At 40.9% G+C, this 21173-nt stretch overlaps 1 protein-coding gene across 26 annotated transcripts in view; it reads left to right on the top strand.

Moving 5' to 3' along the window:
• Window positions 1–20439, top strand: part of SORBS1 (sorbin and SH3 domain containing 1) — a 287999-nt gene extending 267560 nt beyond the window's left edge. For 23 of the 26 annotated variants that reach the window (XM_069980452.1, XM_069980451.1, XM_069980453.1 and 20 more), the window contains 11 exons: window positions 548–594; window positions 2149–2263; window positions 2342–2467; window positions 3275–3469; window positions 4072–4776; window positions 5615–5725; window positions 8120–8218; window positions 11172–11231; window positions 11797–11855; window positions 15135–15247; window positions 16128–20439. In XM_069980452.1, the coding sequence (XP_069836553.1) occupies window positions 548–594; window positions 2149–2263; window positions 2342–2467; window positions 3275–3469; window positions 4072–4776; window positions 5615–5725; window positions 8120–8218; window positions 11172–11231; window positions 11797–11855; window positions 15135–15247; window positions 16128–16195 (1698 nt within the window). In that variant the 3' untranslated portion in view covers window positions 16196–20439. The remainder of the gene's footprint in view (window positions 1–547; window positions 595–2148; window positions 2264–2341; window positions 2468–3274; window positions 3470–4071; window positions 4777–5614; window positions 5726–8119; window positions 8219–11171; window positions 11232–11796; window positions 11856–15134; window positions 15248–16127) is intronic. The other 3 variants (XM_069980458.1, XM_069980466.1, XM_069980469.1) reach the window with 3 other exon arrangements.
• The last annotated feature ends 734 nt before the right edge of the window (window positions 20440–21173 follow it).

The following is a 21173-nucleotide window of genomic DNA, read 5'->3' as shown; positions in this document are numbered from 1 at the left end:
AATTGCCTAGGGCATGACATACAGCTACTATAAAAAATTATACATGTCGGCACCACTAAAGCAGTCATTTTTTTATTGATACAGAATTATGAATCATAGTCATATATGGCAACAATGTGTCTTATTTCTTATCCTTTGCTTTGATTCTACTTTATCCAGTCCCGCCATGAATTCCCTAGCTTGTAAGGAGTAGCGTAGTGTTCAGTAATGTATAGAGGGGATGAGATAAATTGTCCTGACAAAAGCAACGTTCTGCCCAAGATGGCCTATTAATTATCTCTGGAAAGTCTTAACACAACATCACCTCCAACTAAAATATCCAATTTATTCCATGTTTCACAAAATATTAATTCATCATCAATATTCTATGAGCTCTGTCTCGGGTAGAGCTAATTTTCTGCGAGCATTCACATTTCTGTCTCTAATAAGAGCACCAACTAAATCAACGCTTAATCCTGTATCTAAATTGTCATCGTCCATGGGTTTACATAGTATGGTAAAGTATTATAACATTTACTGACATCCTTCCATTTTATCTTCTTCATAGATGACACAAGCAAGAGCAAAGTTTGACTTCAAAGCACAGTCTCTGAAGTAAGTACGAAAAGAAAAAGTTTGGTCTTCTCATCTTATGTGCAAAGCCTAAGCTAACCCTGAAGCCCCCCGGAGAATATGGCTTTGGGGTAACTTTAAGTAAAGGTGAACATAAGCGTAGGCAGTGTTATGTGATCTCCACTGATAATACGCTGTATCTTAGTAAAAGTAAACTGAGAACTATGCGCTTAGTTTTCAAAGATCTCTTTCGTGCATTGATGCATGCATAAAGCTAGGAGGTCAAGAGAATACAGTAGTTATAGCGGTGCAATGATGATTTGCTATACTGAAATCTCCAAGTAAACCCACAAGGATCAAATATGATAGAAAGCAGGGCAAGTATTCTCAATATACCATACGATATAGCAACAGCCTGTTCAGGTCAACATAATGTAGCTTATTCATTTCCAAATACAAAAATTGTAAAGTGCATATAACATACATCCTTAAAATAGCATTATAGCCAATGTATCACCTAGTTTCTTTTTACTGATTTCAGAATTAGATTCTGAAACATTCTTTTTTATTATCTGTTCCTAGTTTCTGATTCCAATTATTTTTACTTCATTTTGTTACATTTTCTGTACAGCATTTGGAGAGATGTTTTACAGCAGGCCCCATGAACATGGGCATCAATGGGCAGCACAGTGGCTCAGTGGTTAGTACTATAGCCTTGCAGCACTGGGGTCCTTTTCCTTTTAAATAATAGTAAATTTTTTGATGTCACATTCCCTTTAAATGTTAGGGTCCTATTACACGGGCTGATGAAGGCCCAATCAATACTGTAAAAAGATCAGCGCTCGCATACTAGGCCTATTACACGGCCCGATAATCGTTTACCAAGGGTTGCTAACTATGTCCGTGCAGCCCTTGCCCACACAGTAAATACTTCACCTGTCCACGCTCCTGTTCTTCTTCTGCGCTCTCTATGGTTCCCAGCACCACGCACTGTGGCTTCCGAGTGGCCTGACCAAGCTGACAGGTCACTCAGCCAATCACTGGCCTGTCAGCTCAGACAACTCGCTCTGAAGCCACAGCCAATGGTGTGGGGACGCATACAGAATGCAGGAGAAGACCAGGAGCATGGACAGGTGAAGTATTTACTGTTTGGGCAAGTGCTGCATGGACATAGTTAGCAGCCCTTGCTAAATAATTTTCATCATCACTATTACACATATTACACGGGCCTAAAGAAACAATCAGCCAATGATCGTTTCATTGGCTAATCGTCTCTATTACACGGGAGTGATAATTGGCCGAATCGGGCCGATTATCGCTCCGTGTAATAGGGCCCTTAGATACATAATGTCCCAATATGTGGCACAGTTGCTTTTTCAATCTCTGTTTTATGGTAATTATTTTGAATAATGGTTGCTATTAGCTCAGCAGGAAGTAGTAACATATAGAAGGACATTTTGACAGACTTCTTAATAAGTAAGGATTATAGACTGAACCTTGCAAAGCTTACATATTAGTTTTGTTGTTTGTGTCAGGATGACTTTCAAAAATAAATATGACCATTATATAATACTGTAACCATTTGAATCTCTATAGGGAGTTGCCGCTCCAGAAGGGTGATATAGTTTATATTTACAAGCAGATAGATCAGAACTGGTTTGAAGGCGAGCACCACGGGAGGTCAGGAATCTTCCCTATTTCTTACATTGAGGTATGGCCATTATACCAATGCTATCATTTAGCAGCCATTATTCTTTGTCCATATCTAACAAACAAACTCTTATTTTAGATACTGCCGCAGACAGAGAAAGCGCAGCCGCAGAAGCCTGCACCAGTTCAAGTGTTGGAATATGGAGACGCTGTTGCCAAGTTCAACTTTAATGGGGATACTGCAGTCGAAATGTCATTTAAAAAGGTAGAGTGAGGAACTTCTTATGATCAATGTAGCAAAATAACCTGATAGATGGAGTTATAGATATATGGATGGACAGAGAGCATAGATTAGTAGATGGCTTATAACTTTCTTAGGCTACGTTCACATCAGCGTTTGACCATCCGGCACCATTCCGTCTACCTTTTCCATTTTGGAGCAAGCAAAACGGAAACTGTCGGATCCGTTAAAATCTCCATAGACTCCCATGATATTTTAGTGTGCTCCGTTTGCCCTAATTGTGCTCCGTTTGCATGCAATCCGTTCAAGATCCGTTTTTTTGAACGGAAGAAAAAATAGTGTTTGCAGTATTTTTCTTTCCGCTTAAAAAAACGGATCACCAACGGAAAGTGCACTTCCGGTTTTTTTTTTACATTGTAGTCAGAGGACGGATCTAAAACGGAAGGTATTTCCGTTCACATCCGTTTTTTTTTTATCCGTTTTTGCAGTGAGCATGCGCAGAAGCAGCAAGAAACCATAGAAGAAAAATAAACGGATAGAAAAACAGATGCTGACTGATGCAAACAGATGCAAACTGATGTACAAAAGTCAGTTTTTTTAAGCCAAAATACAAACGGACCATTAAAAAAAAAAGAACATTTTGCAATCAGTTTGCATCAGTCTGCTCATCAGTTTATGCTCATCCGTTTAATTAATATAGATGGATCCGTTAGAAACAAAGAAAAACGCTAGTGTGGCTGAGCCCTTAGTCAGAAAGTTACCTATAAACACTTTCAACTGTTGCGATGGATGGCTCTTAAAAGAATATTTTGCTTTAACTTTTATCCTAAGGGTGAAAGGATAACATTAATCCGCAGGGTGGATGAAAACTGGTATGAAGGAAAGATATCGGGCACCAGCCGTCAAGGTATATTTCCGGTAACCTACGTAGATGTTCTCAAGAGGCCACGTGTAAAAAATGCACCCGATTATATGGATCTGCCATTTTCATACTCACCGAATAGAAGCACAAGTGCTTCCCCACAGGTAGGTTTCCTAACTATTCGAAATATTCGGAAATATTTTTGGCAATTAGACCACCATTATAAGCAGGTGTGTATATGTAAGATCTCGGAATGGAGCATAGGCAATACCAATAGGTCTTATCTGGGCCTCAATAAGTCTGCATTCATTGTTTGGAATACTGGCCAAAAGTCTTGGAGAAGGGAATATTTTAGTACAGATGCCAGCCCTGTGATAGGCAGATACAGGTATACATAGTCGTAGAAGCTTTGCCTAGTTCTATGTGGGATCCCAGTGCTCATTTTTCCACTTATTTGGAACTTTTCCCATTTTATTAGCTGGTTCTTAATATCATATTATATGACCAAATTAGGGATGTGACTTTTTAGCTTTTGTGTACAAACAAAAATACATGTTCCCCCTGCAGGATGTAAGTAGTGTTGCAGGTTTATTTAACATTGTTCTATGGGTAATGGTGATTGTAGACATTGGACACTCCTATACAAGCAAGTGAAATTGATAATTTGTAATATTTTTGTTCGTCCTTTTCTTTTCCATCACATTCTTCCTCTTTATATGTTTTCTTTATTTTTTTTTTTTTCCTTTTTTCCTTTTATTGTGTAAAGTCTCCTAGCTATGCCAGACCACGCACTACTACTCCACCTCATGTCTCTCGCAGAGCTTTTTCTCCAGAAGTGCAAGCTATCACATCTGAATGGATTTCCCTCACAATGGGTGTCTCCCGTAATAGCGGATATACCTCAACTCCCCCACTTCCTCCTTTACCCGAAGCCACGCTTTGTACCTTAGACTACATAACACCATCAGCAGCTGCCAGCCCTACATTGTCTCTAACACCATCTGTCAGTCTCCATTATTGTAATGTTTCTGGTAGATCCACCCCAAACTCTGCACTGTCCTCAGTGCCAACATACCCATCCAGGCCACAATCTTCCACTAGAATTAGTTACGTCATTTCTCCACACAGTGACGAGAGGTTTGCTGGTTCGGCTTCCAGTTATGGAGGCTCTCCAGTGCAGATGAGCACACCTCATGATATCTTGATTTCAGAGCTCACCGATGTCTTACGTAATCAGCACCCCTCCAAGGGTGATCTTTGTTCTATCGAAAATGGTGAGCATCGCAATTGGCAAGCCTCAAATAATAGGATTAGAGACACCAAGAGTGTGCCATGTATAAACAGATGTGCAGGACTAGAGACTAAAACCAATGGCCATTCCTCTGATGAAAGCCAGTTGTGTAAAGAACGTCTTAGCGTTGTCAGTGATGTCCAGGAGGATGTCAAAAGATCTCAGGGCAGTCCCATTAAGGTACATGGTGCATGTGTGTGCTCTTGGCTCATGTGCATAAGAGTGAGGTTTCAGGGTTTTGAGAATTACTTTCTACTTATAAACTGCTATGTAAGAATCATTATCACTTCTACTAACCCATGTTTCTTATCTGGTCCCCTGTATAATACAATTCTATTATATTAAAACAATGTGTGTGTGTATTTTGCTACCTAATTTTTAGCCTTCCTATTGTGTTATAGCCCATTCATATTGATGACTTTATCAAATTGTATGTAAAATCCGTCCGGCCTCCATGGTTAAGAAATTATATAATTTAGCAGACTGGCACTGGCTAAGGGAACCTTTACATGCTTCAATCGACAGCAGGCCGGGCTTCTCCAATGCCCACTGAATTGTTTGTGCGGTCGTTTACTCTGAACATTGTCAGGCGACATAGCCTTACACTGTATTCTGTAAGGTTATTTTATGAAGCGAAAATCAAAATCATGGCCATTTAGTCCTATTCACTGTGATCCAATGGTTTGATTCATGCATTACGATGTCTGCAAGTTCTCTTGTGAGTAGGAAAATATCTAATCTTACCTGGATAGATGAAATAATCATTCCATTCTGCAAAGTCACTTTATGAATGAGGCATAGCACTGCAGTAGTAAAGGTCACCTATTGTCTTAGCTCAGTGGCAACAATGGAGCAACCTTCATGCCTAAAGACATGGCTTATTGGTTTTTATCCATAAAACGTAATGACTACTGTCCATAGACACTTGGTGTGCCTTATTGTGCTTGTTGTTTAATAACATATTGTAATGACTATCTGCACTGAAAAATCTATCTGACAAGCTTTCTCTCCTTTAAAGACCATGGACACAATGCCACTCTCTTCATCTGTCTATTCTTCTGCACTGTCCTCCTGTCCTGTCACAAATCAGCCACCTCCCAGACTTAGAGGCAGGGTCAGTGTGTCACAGGTAATAAGCTGCTGGACTTGTGTAGCTTTCTGCTTGCACATGAAAAGGCACTTGATCTCAAGCTGCATGCACTGCCATAGTCTGCCGCCTCCTCACATCGATCGGGCATGTACAACCCTGCAAGAGCACTGTGATTCATATGAACAGGGAAACGCTTGCAAATCTACATACTAATACCTCAATAACTTCTCTAAATTGTATTGGAATAGTAGTGAACACTACGTTGTGGACATGACTTTGCCCAACTGTGGGTTTAAAAGGTGCATATAGGGTAGTCAAGAGGATCAGCAAATAAATCTTTGGGATTTTGGGGAGCATGCCAACAAGCTCATCTGTATGGGGCCTGATGGCTGGTAAACGCTGCAACTGGAAAGATTTGTCTTTATTTTCTTAATTTTCCTGGAGATAGATGGTACCTGTGCTGTAGGATAACATTTCATCCTCACAGCTCCCGGCAACAGGCTATTATGATATCTGCCTTACTTTTAGAATAGTATTGTGCAGTTGAATTTAGATATTTTTTTATTCCTCTTGCAAATCTTATCCTCCAGACCTATGTCCCATGGTCGGTCATCTACATAAAGGCTATAAAATGGAGGAATGTAAAGATAGTCCTTAATTGTTGCATTTTGGGCAGTCTGCATTTACATTTTCACACCTCTAAACAAATCTAAAGATCATCATAAAAATGGAGGTTGAGTGAACCTGCTGATATCTGTATGGCCAGCCACATATCTGATGAGTTTGTGAGTGTCCAAAATTTCAGATGTCAGGAGAAGGGAGACTTGGGCATTTTGGCCACGGGCAGGAGAACATCAACATCTTCTCAATCTATTAGTATCTTCATTTGTTCTAATAACCTCTCAAAAGATTCATATACCCTTGCCAAGTGTTCGGTCTTGCAGCAAATTTTTCCCATGTCATTGACATTCACTGATCTTATTTTGCTAGATGACATCCCTGTAACGCTCATCATGGGATGCTTCAGCCAATCACTGATCTCAGTAAATAGAAAACTCATTTAGATTAGTTTCACACGTACAGGATTGGCAGCAGATCTCACGTTGCGAGTTATGCAGCAAAATCCGCCACTATCCAGTGTCCTGTCATTTTCTATGGCTTCACATACTTGCGGCAGATTATTCATTCTGCTCCGAGTATGTAAAGCCGTTTTCCTTTCAATCCACCGCTGCCTGGCTAATATGTTACCTGTCTGCACTCTTGCTTGCTTCCCTGCCATCCCACTCAGCCAATCAGTACACTGCCCCGCCGCAGCCAATGATTGGCTGGGCAGGATGTCAGAGAGCCGGGAGCCTGAGAAGCAAGCAGGAGCGTGGCCAGGTCACGTATTAGCCGGGCAGCTGCCAGGTTAAGTGGGACAAGGCTTTACATACTCGCAGCGGAATGAAAAATGCTGCAAACATGTAAAGCCATAGAAAATGACAGCACAGAGGATTGCTGCGGAACTCGCAGCCTGAAATCCATTGCAGATCCTGTATGCGTGAAACTGCCCTTAAAGGAAATCTGTCTGCTCTACATCATGCTCAGAGCTGCAGACATCAGCAGTTACAGGGAATTATACCTTTCTCTTAGCTGGTGGTTGTTTGCAAAATTATAAAATCATGTTTTACTTCTAAGCTCAAGAGTGGCAGGGGCGGTGCTGAGCTGTATATATTAGGCAGTGATCAGTCAGTTCTTGTAATGGATACATGACTGGATGAAAGCATCTCCAAACAGCAGATCTTATGGGGTGCTCCCAGAAAATAATGGTTAGAACCTCAAAAGGGGTCCAAGGAAGGATGTAATGTTGTGCACAGTGTTGCATCTGTTTAGGATATACTATATAATAATAGTGTAGACTGTATTTGGAGCCATACTTCACTGATTCACTTACCAGCACAGCTGCACAGCTGGATACTGTGGTCATACCTGAAACTTGTAATATTTGATGATATTGCACATAAACATACTGCACAATATTGCACAATAAACATACAATTGTAATAAAACCCAACAGGTCATCTTCTCCACTTTCCACGTCAGGTTGACCTGTTGGGGCTGCTAATATGTGTTATCCAGAGGTTACCAGAAGCTCCCTGCAATCAAGTATTATTACATGACCACATGTTATTAATTTGTCATACTGCATCATTCATTGAACAGTCCTTGCTTAGCAATGACCTATATGTTTTTATATGTTTTATGTATCAGAGGGCCTCCTGTTGAACATAACGTTCTTGCATGCATAGATGCAGTGGTTTCTATGTGAGAGTGTGTACCAGAACGCAGCATGGCTTCTGGCGATCGTTGTGCAGTTACGTGATCTGTTTATTGTATATTCACTTCTCATCCCATTCTCATTGCATCTTTTGTCCTTTTACATCATCTCATTAGCCTTGCAGATCTGACGGTGAACAAACAGCCCCGATACCTAAAAGTCCTGTAAAGCTTACAGACTCCCCGGTTAATACTCTGAACTCAAATTCTATTGTGGTAAGCCCAAGAAAATTGAATTTCTATCACCCTCTTGAAACCAATCATGAAGGCAATAATCTATCTTCTTACTGCCTGTTTTGTCCCTTTCACGATCTTACTTAAGATGGACATGTTTTAATTTTGTTGTATAGTGTGAAATATTCAGGGTGTTTAATAAGCTAAATGACTTTCCTGTAGACTGTATCTTGCAATAACCGTATAATAATCCTAGTAATAATCGTTAGTTTATTTAAGACACTGTGGTCTACCTAGACATTTGTACAAATTATATATTTTGGTGTTCTCCAACAGAATCTGCCCATTGATATCACAAGTTATAGGGAACCAGTCACATTAAACGTGCTTGCCTATCTGCAGGCAGCTAGAAATGAGTGAACCACATAGCCTTAGGGCTTTATCCAACTTTAGCAGCCACCGCTAAATGCCGAAAGTTCGGGTTTGGATGGACTCGAGCATGCTCGAGGTTCGCTCATCTCTACAGGCAGCATGTAAGCAGTTGCTAGGCAGATCGATAGTATAGTTTTTTGTGATGTATTGATTACAATGTCTGCTCACTGTGGGTTTTTTAGTCTGGTGGGTGGAGTGACTCGTGATTGACAGCCTTCTCTGTAGGAGTGCACATACAGAAATAGCTGTCTATCCAGTAGAGCCTCCTACTGGACTCATAAACCAACAGTACGAAGAGATGTAAATCCATAAATTGCAAGTTATACTGAATCCTTTCCTTCTTAACTATACATCAATCTGCTCAGCTCTAAGGTTCCTTTTATCATCATATTATCTGTCTACCATGAAGCAGTCCACATAGTGACATTGCATCATCATACAGCCCGAACATTGTATTCATATTCCTTGTTTATGTTGTGGTCTCACGTATAGTGTTATAGATGTCATCCTATACTGTATTATTTAATTTGAAATATAATATATTTACATCCTATAGATGAGTGCTGAAAAGTATTCTGAATGGCCTGAGTTACTATAATGTTAATTATTATAGGTTATATATTCTTATGTATCTAACTGAGATTGAACAGCATTTGCATTTGGTTGCATATTGTTCAGAAAAGGCAGAAGGCTCTCAGCAACCTGTCAGTAATTCCAATGGATCCATCCAGTGCAATACACTTAAAGGGGTTATCCAGTGCTACAAAACCATGGCCACTTTCTTTCAGAGACAACACGACGCTTGTCTCCAGTTCGGGTGCGGTTTGCAATTAAGCTCCATTCCCTTTAATGGAACTGAGCAGCAAAACCCCACCCAAGCTGGAGACAAGAGTGGGGCTGTCTCTGGAAGAAAGTGGCCATGTTTTTGTAGCGCTTGATAACCCCTTTAAGTGTATTGCACTGGATGGATCCATTGGAATTACTGACAGGTTGCTGAGGGCTACTATTTGTGCTGTTTAGTTGAGTAGAGTCAATGTACTGTTAAGTCTTTGCAGCAATATGTATTACCTATATGAATATCAGCATCAGAAACTGCTTACCGCTAAATTATTTGTAGTTCTGGTCCTGTTGGTACACCCTGTGTCTCTGTGACTTTTCCCAGCAAGCTACTAATGAGCTAGATTTTTCAGAAGGCACAAACGTCTCTTGATAAATCAGGGCGCCTCCAAGGCTGCCTGTGCGGGCAGGGCCGTATTTACCACTAGGCACTCGTGGTCTGGTGCCTAGGGCAGCACCTTGCAGGGGGGCAGCACCAGGGAGCAGGGGGACAGAAAAAAAATTTTTTTTTTGTTTTTATTTTTTTAGTTTCCCTCCTCCTGTTCAGACTTGCCAGTAAATCTGGTGTCTTTTCCAGGGGGGTGGGGGGTATGGTGGTATTTGTCAGGTCTGGTATCGCCAATAGGTGCATGAAAATGGGGCGTCTTCAGGTTTAGTGCCTAGGGCAGCAGGAGCTGTTAATACAGCCCTGTGTGCGGGGGCTCTGAAAGTCTACATCAGCTTTGAACTGACGTTGATTTCAAATGCAGCGAAGATCAAGCACACACCCTCTGTTGGAAGCCCTGTCCCCTCCACAGAAAGCCATGCCCATGGCACAGCACAGGTTGCCCAAAAGTCGCACATTTTTGTGCAAACCACAGTTTTTGTGCAAAATTTTGCCATTTTTGGTTTTGTTTTAACCAACCCATGACAGAGTGTAAGCAATGTAAGGGCTTTTTTTTTTACAAGAACCGATTATCGGCAACAAGCATTCCAAGAAAAACTCATTCAGCTGGTAATTGGCCCATGTAAAAGTGTCGGCAATCAGCCAAGGAGTGGGAAACCACCCACTCCTTGGCTAATCGCATCTTTTGAGTAGGCCAATAAATTATTGTTTACAAGTAGTTGTGCCATGTAAAGGCACTGCGAATGAGCAAAAATCTCACTGATCGGTGCCCATTTGTTTCTATAGACAGCCCCCTATCGGCCCATATAAAAGGACTCTAAATACAATCATTTTTTTGTTCTTTTTCATCTTCACATTTATCTCCTGAAAGATATCAATCGATTACATTGGTATCCATGCTGGTTCTGAAATAATGGCCATTCAGTTGAATATTTTATTTTCTTTGTGTTACATGGAGATATCTATCAATCTTGGAAAAGTTCCAATAAAATAAAATAAAGCAGCACAGTTGGGCCCTTACTCTTATATGTTTCTGCTATTTCGATATGTTGTATAAAGAACAGGTGTATTAATAACGAAATAACTAAAGGACAGATGGATACGTGGTGAACCAGGGACAAGCATCAACCCCCCCCCCATACAGTGGTCTGACTTGGTATATGGCTCTTCATGAAGCCACATTGGCTTTCAAAATTATTTTTTTTCCTCCAGCAGCCACTGGATTGGAAATGACCAGTTGGAAATGTCTTAGATTCAAAGTGTTGTGTACCTTTTTATGTTTCCCTATAACCAAATAACCCATGCTAAATGTGTCCCTTATAATTTGCTTGATGACCACAGCAACCTCATCATACACTGACCACAGGACCAGACCTCACAGAGTCTGAAAAGAGCTATGTGGTAAGAGATCTTGATGCGCTGGATATAGACCAGCCACTGGTGCATTTGATCCTGTCTGTGTTATAACACGTGTGTTTCTGTTTCTCAGTACGAATAATATACTCTTTCTTGCTACGCCTGCACTCTGACTTCTAACCGCAGTAATGCATGACAGAGCCAAGCTCACCGGCATTTCTTTGCTAGATTCAGAGCATTTTCTAACAGCAACACGCTAACTGCATCAGGCTTTCCTCTGTGTCCTTTGTATATCTGTACTAAATTCTCCCTTCTTCTATATCTTGCCTGTTTCTCCATGCTTACCCTTGGAATACTCCTGCACTCCACTTCATGGACTTAACGGGATCTACACTTCTCTTATATACTGGACTTGTCTGGTGCACACTGGAATGTCTCCATCTTTTCCTGTCTCTTTTCCCTTGTTGACTGTCGACAGGAAGCTGTCTGCAATGAGATAATAAGCATTGCAGAGAAATCAGTCCGTTACTGCAGTACTGTCTCTCACCCCTTTGACTATCGACACAAAGTGTCTTCATATGACAATAAACAATGTTTAATCATTTCTCAGCAACCTCAGGCACAGCAGAGAACAGACAGCTTAGAGAGGAATCAAACGCCGCAAGATGCGTAAGTTGAAATCTCATTGTCCATTGTCAGATGTATCGGGTCCATCTTTTGTGCTGCATATCTTTGTTACTGCAGTAGGTTTACATACGGACCTATATAAATATACAGATAACATTATGTGTTATCCGACACCATATGCTAGAATTTAGGGGCTATAGCTTGGCATCCAACAGAATATGACATCTAGGGCATTGTATTTAACAGTCTGTCTATCAACTGTAGATTTATAGTAGGAGCTATTAGCACTAATAAGTTAAAAATGTCATCCATACCAGGACACCAGCCAAATGGACACAGAGTATCTAGGCATGCAAGGCTAATAGAAGTTGCATCAGCAAGGTGGTCATGTCTGGAGGACTATAGTTATCCATATAGTTGTAACTATAATTTCATTACATTTTCAGAATAAGGGTGCGTTTACACTGCGGAAAAGAGGCTGAATCCCCAGAATGAGCCGAATTCTTTCAATGGTGAGCCGCAGAGAGCGGTGGCACCCTATACCTAACATTGAGACAGTGGGGCAGGCGGAATTCCGAACGGAATCCATTGTGGGGATGCCACTCGGAATTTACGCCTCTTTTCCGCTGAACATACCCTAAGCCATCATGTGTTTTCACATGAGGAACAACATTATTGTTGGCATTACATAGCTTTGGCATTGGAGGCTAGCTTCTATGATGCCTCCTATTGGCAGATTGAGAAGGTAATATTTCTCCTTGAGGATATTGAGTCAGAAGGTATGCAGAGACTTAAGGCCTTATTATATGAAACAATTATCGTCCGATATCGGCCTTTACAGCCAATAATCATCTTGTGTAATAGAAGACAATGATCAGCCGACATGAACGATGTCGGCTGATCGTTGTCTGTCGTTGTCTTTCAACATGTTGAAAGCCAAAGGACTAAGATAGCAACAATCTGCTGCCGTCGCTCCGTGGAGTAGGAGCGGTTGCAGCAGGCTGCCGCTATCTTCTATAGGCTGCCCGGACGATCCAGCAATCACCCGAACAGCCCCCCTCCCGCCACAGCTCTTACCCGCTCGCTGCCGACACGTGTACTAGCAGTGGCAGCAAGCAGGGAACGAGGAGTGAGCAAGGGCAGACAGCTCTTGTTTGCTCCTCTCCATCGCCCTGTGTAATAGGGACTTTTACAGGCCATTCATACTCCACTGGAAATAGGATATGTAAAGTATATAATATATAGCATACACAGAGGGTGAGATGAGGGAACAGAATCTCTCTCACATACACAGCAGTGTGAAGGCTGTACATTGGATTTAATAGCAATGAATTGGAGCTAAATATTAGGTAAAAAGTGATTAGCTGATTTTTAAAGGAGTGTCATGAAATGAAATTTTTTTTTTTAAAAAGGCAGGGGGATGCGGGAGAATATTAAACAAAGTATACTTACCTGTCCTTGTGCCCCATAGAAATTTCCCCATGTCCCATGACAGCAGCTGGTCTCCCGTAGCTCTTCCAGCTACAAAATTATGGCCCGGCTGAGCGATTGGCCGCTTAGTCAATCAGTGACTGGGGCAGGACACCGGCGCAGTCACTGACTGGCTGAACAGGCAATTGCTCAGCCGGGCCATAACATTGCAGCTGGAAACGCTGGGTATGTATCATACCTTGATTCCGCCAAAAAGGACAGCAGCTGACAGCGAGACCTGGGAGCGGAACTGCAGAGGCACGGTGACAGGTCAGTTTACTTTGTTAATTATTTTGCCGCCCCCACTTTTTTCTTTTCATTTCTTGGGACTTTGCCTGTAAGTGCCTTTTTGTTTTGGTATTACATGTATACACTTTATTTGCTTCTGATAATGTGTATACTCAAGGCCACACACCTTACAGATTATAATGAAATTCTCTGGTAGCATTCCAATGCAGTTTATTCTTCGTGGACATCGGATATGTAATATTTCCGCAACAAAAAAGACATGATGTCATCCTGCATGGATTGACCTTTGGCTGCTTTGTGAAATAGGAAATACCAGTGGGAACCAGTCGCTAGGGCATGCCTTTTCTTAGCCTCCAGCACTGCCTCATTCTTTCCATTACCTACATCAGCACAGGAGGAATGTGTTTCAGCGAGCTGAAGAGATTAAAGGAGAGGCAGCCGGGAAATGCTAGATATTCGCACAGCTGCCTGGGGGGATTTGAGATTAGGGGCTTGTCAAACGGTTATTCTTTGCTGGACAGTATGTCACTACTGAAACCTGAGACGCATCAGCTATTTGTGGCAGCCTTGCATTGTGTTTCATGTGGCCTTGCTATCTGAAACATAAAATGTTCAGCGCTGCTCATTTACCAACACTTAGATTACGTCAGTCCTGACAGACATCACCATTTCCATTACCTGATATGCTCGCTGGATCAATTCTGGCATTTTTAGCTACTTAAACTTTTGTGTCATTGATCCCAAAACGCAATGTGATCGTCAAAATGCTCAACACAATTAATTGTGCCCACCAAAATAGTCAAAATTCTCACATTAAAATGAAAGTACCACCAGGTACATTGCTGCTATTTTTTTTACCGTAGTCCATTGGCGCCATCGCTGGAGTCCAGTGGCGCAGTCCTTTTTTTTTTAAATTGCTGCCCGATTCCCGCACTCAACGCTGGCCTTTTTCCGAGCAGTGGTCCGCCCAGGAGCCCCTGGAGGCAGGCCCACCGGCCCCAGTGTGGTGATAACCCCTCCTCTCTGTGACACAGCTCCATTCATTCTAATGGCCTGCCCCCAGTGCTTTAGTGCGAGCTGGTGTTTGGGAAGACATCACACCGGCGCCAATCTATTAAGGTAGACAAATAACAGCGATGTATCTGGCGGTACATTCGCTTTAAGGCTGAGGCGCCCTAGTGTAGGTAGGGTTAGTGCTTAGTGGTGATTTTATACCTTGTTTTGTGGTCCATACATTATAGGGGAGATATATCAAATTGGTGTAAAGTAGAACTGGCTCAGTTGCCCCTAGCAACCAGTCAGATTCCACTTTTCTTTCCTCACAGATTCTTTGGAAAATGAAAGGTGTACTCTGATTGGTTGCTAGGGGCAACTAAGACAATTCTACTTTACACCAGTCTGATAAATCTCCTGCTTTGTTTCTAGAAAACCATAGACTCAAATGACAATCTTTCTATTATTGTGTTGTTGGTTTTTATAGTGTTCATTCTTTTCTATTAGCATACACAGAATATATCATGTCATGATCTGTATGTTATGTAGCTTTCCTTCATGGGGCTGTTTTCACCTATAGTCCATCTTTGTCTTTGATTCACATCCTAGGTTTACCTATCAGGCTTTGTACAGTTATATACCACAAAATGAAGATGAGTTGGAGCTCAGAGAAGGAGATATTGTTGATGTTATGGAGAAGTGTGATGACGGATGGTTTGTAGGTAAGAATCATCACCTCAACTAACATTAGGGTTATTTTTATCATAACCTGTTTTGCCAGGAGCTCTCAATCAGGTTAAATATTCGTGCTACTGTACTGACACAGCCACAAGTCTGTCAGTTCAGTACTGTGAAGATTTAAACTGATTCAGAGCTCCTGGCATCATAATGACTCATGATGCCAGGAGCTCCATTTTCCATTCGGCAGCACATCATCCATATATATGGATCGTGCACAGAATGTGTAAATGCCCCTTAGAATGCAACAAAAACACCACAAAGTTATTGCACAAAAGTAAAACTTCAAAAAGTACAAAAAAAACCTTCACCAGATGTTGCATTGTTCTTCCGATTGTATGATTATGTAATGTAGGAATACCCGCCTCTTCCTTTATTCTACAGTTATCTGAGGTAGACAGTATGGCACCAGATTATGTATATAGACTATGTCCCAACAATAGAGATTATCTTCTGTGCTCACCCTCCAGCTATGCGGAATAGATGCATGTCCCCTGTAGTATCATTGTAATCTCTTTTACTGGCAGCTTTATAGGTGGTCGTCTACTTCTAGACCATATGAAGTTTGTGGAGGTTCAAGGAACTAGACTCCAATAAGATCATAGAGGCATTCTGAATTTAACTCCTTTGGAAAAAATTATAGTCTGACTCTCTACTGCTCAAAATGATAATAAACAGGCTAAAATGATAAACAGGAACAATAAATTATATTTACCTGTTAAAAAAATGGCCGATAAAGACGATTTAGAATGTATTTTTTATGTTAAAAATGTGTGTGTGTGTGTGTGTGTGTGTGTGTGTGTGTGTGAGAATTGTTGCAGAATACTGATGTATTATCTTTATTGTACGCTCTTCCTTCTGCAGGTACATCGAGAAGAACAAAGCTGTTTGGCACGTTTCCTGGCAACTATGTCAAATCAGTGTTTTACTAAAAATACAGAATTCTGAAGCTACTTGGTATTGTGCTACATAAAGGCCATTGCTGAATGTATTAGCTATGTGGTTCTACACAAAGAGGTTTACATGTGTCAGTACTGTCCGGAGAGTACTGCCCAAATTTCTAACAAAAGGCAATGTCAGCTATTAATAGGAATATTGTCTATGGTTCTCTCACTACAGTAGAGAAATCTGTCACTTAAAGTGAAATACTGAAAGTGTACCTGCCTACTACACTGGCAGCCATTTTGAAAAGTGAAATAATTTTTTATTTTGGGTTCCAGTAAACCAATAGGTATAACAGGTCAAGCCTACAAAATGGCGGCACTGGTTACACAAGGTGACCTTTTTTAAATACAATTGTAACCACTTTGCATAAATAAAATATTTTGTGAAATATATTTAATGATCACACAGGCATCCAGCAACTCACCAGCTTATGACACATGACTCCATGCTATGCTACCATACAACCTGGGTTCTTACTTTAAAGGCTTGCAAGCTACGGACAGACCAGTCACACATCTCACCGCTGCAGGATTGGTAGTTCAGCCTCAGTCGTATCATTGGACTTCTATTATGACTGCTGACACTATTGTAAAGGATTGTTCAGTCTTTCCTCTTCTGCCAGAATATTTAACTTGAATCAGGAAGGTATACAATGAGCCTTGTACTTCTCTTCAGCTTTTTGTATTGGTTATTAATGGGCACCAATATAATTGAAGCTCAGTTTTAATTGCAAGGCTATCAAGTGATCAGCTACGATGTATGTTGCCGTATGTAGATGGGTAATAACGAAAAAAAGAGAAGTCTGTGATACCAGCTTAGTAAATCCTTACCATTTCACCCAACAGGTCCCTGCACTTATTTATTCTAGTTCTTGAATGTGAGATATAACAGTGTTACATAACTCCAAAAGTATTTCTTCTTTAATACTAGTAGATAAAAAGAAATTCAAGGAATTGCAGAAAGTTCAATAAAGTAGATAGAAGTAAATTTTAAAGAGGTTCTCCAGACAGAATAAGTAACTGGAGGATAATGTTATTCTTTAAACACCTGTATACATTAGACGGGTACAGGCAATGAACTCAACAGATCTGCTGAATAGAGGACTAGTCATAATGAATTTTCTTCACTATTAAACTGCAATAGAATGTGTACAGTTGCTAATAGAACCTGTCTGATTTATTTATTTTTTTAACTCTGCAGTGGCCGGTAGTTGTCATGTAAAAATGTTACAGCCATGGCCCCTTTGTGTATTTTGCTAGTGACATCTTGCAGGTTTTAAGGGAGGATCGGAATAACACCACATTTGTCACTTAAAAGTGAGACTGTCAAAACTGATGACCTTGTTAGATAGCTGTTAGGTCAAGGAGACACATGGTACCTTCCATATATCTGTCTGTGTTCCCAATTTCCAGAATTACTGTGGGCTTTTATGCCTTTTCATCTCCCCTATCATGCCTATTCTATTCCTGCTTGACTGACAGTCCTAAGCAGAATCAGGGATAGGAGGTAAAGGGAGGAGACATTACAACCCTAAGCACTTCAGAGACTTGGAAAAGCCTCTGACTCTTTGCACCAGAGTATAAAGCTTTTTTTTACATGATAGAAAAACAGACGGAAATATAAAAGGTACCATGTGTCTTCTTGTCCTAGCAGCATCTAACAGTGTCAGCCATTTGGAAAGTGAATGGCAGCTGACAGACTCCCTTCAAGGTGGCAACATGCATGGAAACAAACACAGGGCTTCAAAATCTGATTTTGACTAAAGAGTCTCTTTAAGATTATTATTTTTAGGTTACTATTGTCAACTGCATGTAAGTGATATAGGGAACAGAATATATTTTTGGTTTCTTTCTATTTTTTTCTCTACAGGTGCTTTTGGTGTAGAATCACAGGTATTGGGGAGCACAGATCTTGGAGATTTTATATAAGTCATTACTTCAGCTTCCAGGTTGTCACAATTGTCCATCGTTCAGGCGTATCATAGCTCTTTTACATTTGCCTCCAAATAGTCACAAAAAGGTTCTCTAGTCTCACTGTAAGCTAGGGATACCATGAGGTCAGGGTGGACATCGTATCTACATACAATTACTTTATGCTCACAAGAACCAATAATCATGATGTCACACAAACCAGGAACACTCTATAAATATCCACACAATATTCTGCCATAACTCTACACTCATGAACTACTACTACTACTACCATGATAGGGGTTACTTAAATAGGAGAATTTTTTACTGCGTTGCCTGAAGCTTTAGGTCTATACTTGTCACTAGTCAAAATACTAAGGAAAAAATCTTCTAATTTGTGAAGCTCCCTATGGCTGTCTCTTTTCCATGCTTTAGGTGGCCAGATTGTAGTGGTTATTGAGGCAATACCCAGCAGCTTCTTCCTACCTCATCAGCCCTGACTGATAGATCTCACCAAGTAGAGAGAAGTCTATCAATCGAGTCTGGTGGGGCAGGAAGAAGCAATCCGGGGCCGCTCTGATGACTCATGGTTCAGGCAGTATGAAAGCGATGGTTCTATTTCGGTCTATGTAGGAGAATATAGCCAGTTAGTAACACAGCTGAGGTATAAGTCATCAGAAAGTGGTTACAATTTCACCTATTACAAACTGCCTCTATGACCTGTAGATCCCAGGTACACTTTCAGTATGACTGGTCTTTGTACTAGGTTGAGCTGCAGAATGTGACCCTTATCATGTCTTGTTAGTTTGCCAGTGACTTGTGATCATGCCCCATTTAGGGGGAAATATCCCTAACACACAGACTCTGAATCTAGCATGGGGATCATATGATATTTCTCCTATGATGAGAGTATCATATCTCAAAGTGGTGAGAGAAAGGAATGGTCTTTATAATTATATTGTCATTTCCAGTTTACAATTACAATTAATCTACATTAAATGTTGATACTTTGTAATAGCTCTCTCCCTCTGGTCTTGAGATTGTCTGTATTATACTCCAGAGCTACATTCACAATTCTGCTGGTTTGAGAGCTAAACTCTTACTGTATGCTCTGTGCTGGTCCAATATCTTCATTGACTTCATTTTAGCACTTTACAATGTCCTAAATGTCATCTTTACACCAGGCAGTTATAGCAATGGCTTTACACGAGGTTATCAACTGTTATGACCAGCAGAATCGCTCTAGGGCATACTGTGGGCTCTAACTCAGGATCAGTCGGAGATACCCATTGCAAGTCGGTTCTGTTTTATTCAGGAAAAGCCAATATGCTCAGCCAAGGGGGCTTTCATAGCCCTCTCTATCACATACTGTACACACATATGAAATATTGATTGAAAAAAGTGAAACTACACTGTAAGTTTGCACCTTGCAGTTAAAACCAGATCTAGAATGTTCTTTTGTCATAATAAGGTATAATTTAATACTGTAAGATGACTATTTTTTGCTGGCGCTTTTCTACCAATTTATTAACAAAGCTATGTTGGCATGACTAGCAATATGTTTTGATAAATATACATAAATATATATATATTATCTGTGTTCCTAGTACTAAAGATTATTTTTTTTGCCATGTTACGTACACATTGAAACGGTTTTTAAGAGGTTAGTGACTGTAAATATGTATATTTGACTTTGTAAAGAACATGTATGTTATCTTGTATAGAAACAAAAAAAATTTAATTTAAGTGAATTGACTGAAGAGGAAAAACTCAGCAGCCGGGACGAATGGAGACGCTACTTTTTTAAAGTTTAATTTAAATGAAGGAGATTTGTTATAATTTCACTGAATGGGCCTGATGCATAACAACAAGTGTGGTTATCTATAGGAACCAATAAGGATCACTGCTATCATTTCCCTAAAGTAAGAAAGCTAGCGTCTAATTGGTTGTTATAGGCCACACCCCCACATTTCCCCGCACTGGTTATTATGCATGGGGCTCAGTGTGTTTGGCACAAGATATCTATAACACAATTAAGACAAGACACTGACCACCTTTTAGGGAAAACTTTCCATTGTTTTATTAATATTTTAATCCTGCAGATGCATTTAAGCCACAGTATTTAGAACTATGTTAAGAATTGGGAACCACACAGTAACAATGTGTTAGGCATTAACTATTGGACTCTATAGGCGAGAACACATAATACATCAATATAGAATGACCACTTTGCTCCTCACTTTAACATAAAGTTATGTTGTGTTGTTTTCTTATTGCAGTGCATTATATTTTGAATCATAATAAAAGAAAGCATTCAGTAAGTCTCGGTCCCTTCATATTCTTTAAGATTGTTAACTAAACTTTACACGATCAAATGAAATAGTACAGATTATACCTAGAACTCAGACCAAAAAAAAAATATTGGAATACCCACACCAACAGAATGTTTACCCAGCGATATGACACACAGCAATGCCTAATAGCTGATTATTCTGGCTTCATGAAACATCCCTCCAACACATGGAAGGAAATTTTATTCTACTTGTTTCGGAAAAAGATTTGCCAATAATTAAAATAATTTCCTTTCTATGAAGCCAAAAAAAAATTAGCTATTAAAAATTTCTTTAGGCACATCTGTGATTTGTGGGGTTTTTTTCTACACAGTCAGGGCTGTTTCTGCCATGAGGCGGAATGAATATTCCGCCTCAGGCGGCAGATTCTGCGCCCCTGCAGGGGGCGGCAGACAGCAGCCCTGCAGCCGCTCACCTGTCCTGCTGCAGCTGTCCCGTCGCCAACGCTCACCGCTGTCCCGCGCCGTCAGCCAGCAGCTGTCATCGCCCTCCAGCGAGTCATGAGTGCCCGGGGTCAGTGGGGGCATCACGGCCCCTGCTGACCCCGGGCACTCACGACTCACTGAAGGGGCGATGACAGCTGCTGGCTGACGGTGCGGGAGCACGGAAGGGAACAGTGGTGAGCGTTGGCGGCGGGACGGGACGGCTGCTGCAGGACAGGTGAGTGGCTGCAGGGCCGGACGGCCGGGGGGGGAGGGTGGGCA

Source organism: Dendropsophus ebraccatus, chromosome 8 (genome assembly GCF_027789765.1).
Source record: "Dendropsophus ebraccatus isolate aDenEbr1 chromosome 8, aDenEbr1.pat, whole genome shotgun sequence".
Lineage (NCBI taxonomy): Eukaryota > Metazoa > Chordata > Amphibia > Anura > Hylidae > Dendropsophus > Dendropsophus ebraccatus.
The sequence above is the reverse complement of the archived record's forward strand: the minus strand, read 5'-3'. Positions and strand labels throughout refer to the sequence as shown.